At 33.1% G+C, this 6,637-nt stretch overlaps 1 protein-coding gene across 2 annotated transcripts in view; it reads left to right on the top strand.

The window, feature by feature from the left end:
- The window catches only part of LOC145277795 (galactosylceramide sulfotransferase-like), a 28,687-nt gene extending 26,072 nt beyond the window's left edge, over positions 1–2,615 (top strand). For both annotated transcript variants that reach the window (XM_080129618.1, XM_080129616.1), the window contains exon 3: positions 1–2,615. This exon is cut by the window's left edge and continues 397 nt beyond it. In XM_080129618.1, coding sequence (XP_079985744.1) covers positions 1–794 — 794 coding nt within the window. In that variant the 3' untranslated portion in view covers positions 795–2,615.
- Positions 2,616–6,637: the final 4,022 nt, after the last annotated feature.

The following is a 6,637-nucleotide window of genomic DNA, read 5'->3' as shown; positions in this document are numbered from 1 at the left end:
AACATTTGATTTCCACATTCCGTTATTTTAAACTTCAGAAACTTCTTAATATAACACAGCCAGATGCTGTTGGTGAGTATTTGACCAATTATAGAATGTATGAGTCGATATACAAATCAAGTGCAATATCAGAGAAACGTTATTGTATTCCTAATAATTTTTCCTTGACTGAAAACCTGATGTCTTACTGTTTAGGCATGCCGTTAGGATTTCCAAATGGCCGGATATCAATTGGCTCCAATCCTGAAGCAATAGTCGAGTACATCAAAATGTTGGACCAAGATTTCTCCCTTGTGATGTTGGTAGAATACTTCCATGAGTCTCTGATTCTTCTTCGTCGTATGATGTGCTGGACATTCAAAGATATCATTTACATGAAAGTCAATGTAGGAAGAAAAAATACACTTCCAAAAACGCGCCGAGAGATACAAAAATGGCAAGACCAACTCTACTGGACGTACAGTTCTGTGGATTACGTTTTGTACGAGTATTTCAATCGGACATTTTGGAAGAAAATCGCCCGTCAACGTGACGGGTTCTTTGAAGAGGTCAGACATTTTAAAAATGTCCACAAGGACGTGACTGAATTTTGTTACAGTTTTAAGATGAACTTCAGATCAAATCAAACATTGTTCGTGCCGTCTTCGCGATGGGATGCTGGGTTCAATTTTATGATATTTGATTGTAATTTGTTATCACACTATTTACTGTCGTATTTACACGAACGATATTATGAACATATGAAAGGATTCTATAAAGACACAAAAACAAAATCAAGTAGAATTTTCTGTTAATGTATGTATGTATGTATGTATGTATGTATGTATGTATTCGTGTGTATGCATGTGTATATACGTTTGTCTATAGTACCTGTAATTGATTGTCATTTGATCCCTAGACGATTTTTTTACTCTTTTTGCATCCCTAACATGGCATATTGCCACATCAAACATAAGGAACTGCTGTCTGTCATCGTGTCTAACAGGGGGCCGTGAGAATTTGGGAAGCGAGATGTCTGCTCACAGTACATTTAAACTTTTGCAAGTTAGTACAGTCAGAGAAAAAGGAAACGGGGAGGCATTTTTAAGTCTAGCAGTTCGAGGGGATAAACCATTAGTGTAGAAGGTTTCCGGCATACAGGGGCCTCGTCAGTAAAGGCAATGGGTGTTGCTGTTTGTCAGGTTAATAGGAGTATCTACGTCAAGGGTCACGTGCTCTGAGTTGATTAGAGCACATTCCATTAAAGTACTTGTAAAACCGGCACAGAGATGCAACATTGCGACGATGGAAGATTGAAGTCTGGCTGATAATGCGGGACCTATTAAATTGGAGACTCTTTTATTGGCCCTATCTAAGAGTAAGAGACTGGATACACCGGCCCAGATATGTAAACTATATTCCATGCATGGGCGAAATGTGTCCTAGTAAAGATGTAGGATACGCTCTGGTGTGAGTAATTTTCCAGCACGGTAGAAAAGGCCTAATTTATTTGCAGCAACCTTGGCAATGTATTTGTTCCACTCAATGTTGCATCATGTTGACTAAGTCATCGATAGCAATCATACAATTAGCATGGTTCTGAGTTCTCTTCATGACTCGATCCAGTTGATCCCCACTAATCTCTCATTTATTTTTCACACACACAAAAAAAATAAAGAAATGATATCGTTCTTCAAAAAAAATTCCTGTTTTTTTCCAAATATTATGAAAATATATGATAAATATATGAGACAACGTATCAATATTTATATTATATATATATCATATATATAATTATAGTTGGGACCCGTTTTGGGGGGTCACCCGGTACTAGCCAATGTCGTCCCTAAGAAGGTGTTATAGTATATAATGAGAATTAATTAATGAGAATTGGCGTAATTGGCGTAAAAAATTGTAAAAAATGCTTACCTCCAAGACGTGAAACTTTATTGCAAGAAACACTTGTCTCCAGAACCTTCTCTTTCACGTGAAACCTTATGGTGAAACATGCTTACCTTCAAGATATTGAATATTTACCCCAAGATGTTTCTCTCAAGTAACAACATTTTGACAATGTAAATCTCACCGAATAAAAGTTATCAGCGGTTAACAACATAGTGTTATCAATTCATTTCGATAAAAGCTTTTGTTTGTTTGTTTGTTTTTTTGTTTTTGTCTGTTTTTTTTTTGTTTTGTTTTTTTTAGCAAGCGAGGCGTTCATCACGGTTGCACATTAAAATCAGATACCTAACGATTCCGGCACCAGCGCTCATACAAGTAAAACAAACATAAACTTCATCTGATGCCAAGGCGAATACACACGAACATACACTCAAATACACAGAGATAGAAACATAGTAGTTAATATATAGAAATGACATTACAAATAAAAAAGATTTGAATTAATTTCAGCCAATTTCTTGGAGAGAGAAGCCAGAGTTTGGTGAATAACGTATTGTTATATTTTCATTTAAATTTTGTTCTTACAAAAAAAAAAAAAAAAAAAAAAAAAGCGATATACAAATTCAGTTTCTTGCCACGTGATTTTGCACGTGCTCCTTTTTCTTTAAAAGACTGAGTTTTTTCTCTCTTGATTTAGTAGCTATGAATTTTATTCAATAAAGCCTTGAAAAGCGGTTTGTTTACGTCTTCGATACTACACGCATATTAAATGAAAAAATGATAAAATCTGTTCCTAAAAACTAATTATTTTTAAATAATAACTTAAAACAACGTAAAATATGTATTAGTAAATAATGCGAATTCAAAGGGTGCTGGAAAAAGAGATTGCTTGTCTGTGTGAAAAAACAATACCACCCGTTTTTTTCGGTTGGTATCGTCTAACTTTACGTCTTTGTAAATGCTGGTGTCTTCTGTATTTACGTCTTTGTAAATGCTGGTGTCTTATGTATTTACGTCTGTGTAAATGCTGGTGTCTTCTGTATTTACGTCTGTGTAAATGCTGGTGCCGTGTGTATTTACGTCTGTGTAAATGCTGACACCATGTGTATTTACGTCTGTGTAAATGCTGACACCATGTGTATTTAGGTCTGTGTAAATGCCTGTACAGTGTGTATTTACGTCTGTGAAATACCGATACCATGTGTATTTACGTCTGTATAAACGCTGGTACCGCGTGTATTTACGTCTGTGTAAATGCTGATACCATGTGTATTTACGCCCGTGTAACTGCTGGTACCGTGTGTATTTACGTCCATGTATGTACTGGTACCGCGTGTATTTACGTCCGTATAAATGCAGGTACCATGTGTATTTTCGTCTGTATAAATGCAGGTACCATTTGTATTTACGTTTGTATAAATGCTGGTACCATGTGTATTTACGTCTCTGTAAATGCTTAGGCATTTATATTAATGTGCATGCGTTGTTAGTGACAGAATTTATTTGTGTTTTTTTTTCGGTTAGTCACGTGCGCGCGCGTGTGGTAATATCATGCATCTAATCTATTAATGTGAGAGGATATACGTGTATGGATTTATGTACATGTGCGTTCGCTAAGTGACGTGTATGTGCTTTGCATAGCTAAAGAAGTTCACGAAAGTTTCAAATTATATGTGTAATATTTTAGAAAGTTGTTCGGCCCAATAGTACCTGACAAGAGTGCATCGTATGCGCTTGTGCTTTTGTCTAAAAAAAAAAAAACAAGAAAACGGAGAAAGATGCTGTGTTTAGGCTCTTATACTACGGGCGACATTTTCTTGCGTCTGTAATTGGGTAAAAAAGACTGGCGAATAATAACAACATTCCCTGCTACAACAAGAGCAATCGTTTTTAACAATTTTCTACTTTGGCCACGTATTTCCTACTATCCACCTTTAGAAGTTGTTGCAATATAATAAAACGCTAAGACATTTCATTTTCGTACGTTTGTTATCACCTTTCATTCCTCTATTTAAAAAATGGGTTCGTCCGATTAAAGTCGTTGATTGGTGATGAATACGATTAAGTTTTAAAGTATCCGACGTAAACCATTTTAAAAGGGATTGTTCCAAGATCAAAATGGATTGTTCCAAAATTATGTCGTTCAGCCGGCATATATATACATATATATACATATATATACATATATATATATCTACATATATATATCTACATATATATATACATATATATATATATACATATATATATTACTTGATCATATAGTATAGTTTTCTCCCTTAAACCTTATTCTTGTGTTTAAGAAAAGTACAAAAGTTGACTGTAAAATGGCGTGATAAAACAAAACATACGTGACGTTGATATTAAATGAGCTTTTCCTCTTTCTCTTGTCCTGAGTGCATCGATATTATCTCATTTCAGATTTCTGTCGTACTCAGGACACTAGTATGATGCGACCGTTCATGTATAAGCTGCGAATCTAACATGGTTTCAGAAGCCTGAGCTTATAACTAGTTAGAGTATTATTTAAGGAAATTAGAAAATGGAGCTTGGGTTTACTTTTGGCAGCCTCGTAACACTTGCTTTTCATATGTTATCATTCAAGCCTCATAATTCATGAGCGATATTTCTGGCAAAGAGGAAAGAACTGCTGTTGTATGGGTCAAAATCTATCCATCTAAAAATTATTATTGGCTAGTTCTTTTTAGTTTAAAATACTATTTATAGTTCATTATATGGAGTAGCTTCATGCTACATACATATATATATGTATGTATATATATATATATATATATATATATATATATATATATATAATTGTATATACATCAATATATAAAATATATATAAAATGTGCCCAAAAGTTAATGAATATGAAAATAAATGTGTTTGAATAAACCGCACGCAAATGATTTTAAACGCAATATTTGAGGATGAAATAGGAGGCATAACCCCCGAACTTGTTTCAAATATAATGCGAAGCGTGTTCGATAGGGTCAACTATGTGCGAAACCGAAAATGATAAACAATTATAAAAACATTATTTTTTAAAAATTGATACAATTTATTGTATACTGTACTGTTGGTTAAATATTTGAAAGAGTCAGTAACATTTGAGTCACTATATATATATATATATATATATATATATATATATATATATATATATATATATATATGTGGGGGGGATGCAGGGATGTTTTGCGTCATAGATATTTTCCCAATGAACATGTGTATAGCATCTGCGATGAAATACTTTTAATTCTGGATCCACAACTTCGAGTTCCAAGAAACACATTCCTTATAAATATGAGGAACTGTAAAGTAAAACGCGCGGCGTGAAAAGATTTAAATGTATCGTATCCACACATTTGTTTAGCTTTCTATCATTAAACAAACGGTTGATACGCCGTAAAAGCAACAAAACAAACCAAAGAATAATCGAAACAAGTAAGTTCACACGATATTGATCACGTGATAGAATCTACTTTAATAAGCCCCATTCTAAGCAGTTTGATTTGTGTAAACAGCTGCTTACAGTTCTGGGTATTCTATGGGGGTGGAGATAGCGTAGACAAACATTAAATCTTGATTCGCTTTTCGCTCTGTTTATCGTTAGCCAATCACATTGCTGTATTGTTGGACAGGAAACCATTGTTTGCCACAAAACTGATTTTGAAAAACAACGATACGCAAATGACTACAAAATCTCGGTGATTCTCAAATTGCAGAAACAGAATTACCGAAATTTCTAAGAATTTCTACCGACTGTTGACAACGAGGAAATGACTAACGAGAAACTGTGATAACCGTAAACGAATTTTAAATCAATATAAATTTATTCGGTTGGATCTTATTTTTAAATTTGATTTGATTTGAGTGCTATTCAAGAAAGAAAACGAGACTGAAATCAAGTACAAAAATTGAATCGGTGATCACTTTTATTTTCTACTAAGAAAAAAAAACGAGAACTTCGTAAAATTCTAGCTTTTAATCGGCGTTGCCGTTTATGTTGTGTTTAATAATACCGTCTTTAAATATTTTGACCTTAGTGGCTATATATATATTCAAGATATTTATTGATTTTTTTTTAGAGATGATGCAATCAATATCGGTTGGATACCAAAATAACTTCTGGAATATATTGTTTCAGTGGATTTAGAAATATTTTTTTTTCATTGACTGCATGTTTCTATATAAAAGATTAAAAATATATATATAAACGGAAAGGAATGAAACACATTTTCTGAAATATTAGCATTATCTGATTTAACGAATAATTAACTTTTAACCACAAAAATCATCAAGTTGTATGAACACTCAAAAGCTGTATGAACAAAAGAAGTGTGAACATCAAAAACTGGGATCATAAAAACTGTATGAACATCAGAAAGTTGCATGCTGAACATAATATTATGCAAACATCAAAAATAATAGATGAGCATTAAAAGGATGTTTGAACATCAAAACGCTGTCTGGACATCAAAATAATGGATAAACATCAAAACATTGGATAAAAATAACAGAAAGAAATGTTTTCTAAAGGACTATAAACCACATAAAATTACTAGAACATTAAAAACGTTGCATGAAAATAATAAAATATCCAGTCTCAAAATATATTATAAGAACAAATAATACAATGGCTTCTTCAAATATCTATTGAAAAGCGTATGTTCTAACTCGTGGATTACAATGGATTCGGAAGATAAAATTGTATTAATTACAATTTGCTTTGACATTTTGGATACGAGTT

The sequence above is a fragment of the Euprymna scolopes genome, chromosome 6 (assembly GCF_053919585.1).
Source record: "Euprymna scolopes isolate OS-2025 chromosome 6, ASM5391958v1, whole genome shotgun sequence".
Taxonomy (NCBI): Eukaryota; Metazoa; Mollusca; class Cephalopoda; order Sepiida; family Sepiolidae; genus Euprymna; species Euprymna scolopes.
Note: the sequence above shows the minus strand (reverse complement) of the source record. Positions and strands in the feature narration are given on the sequence as shown.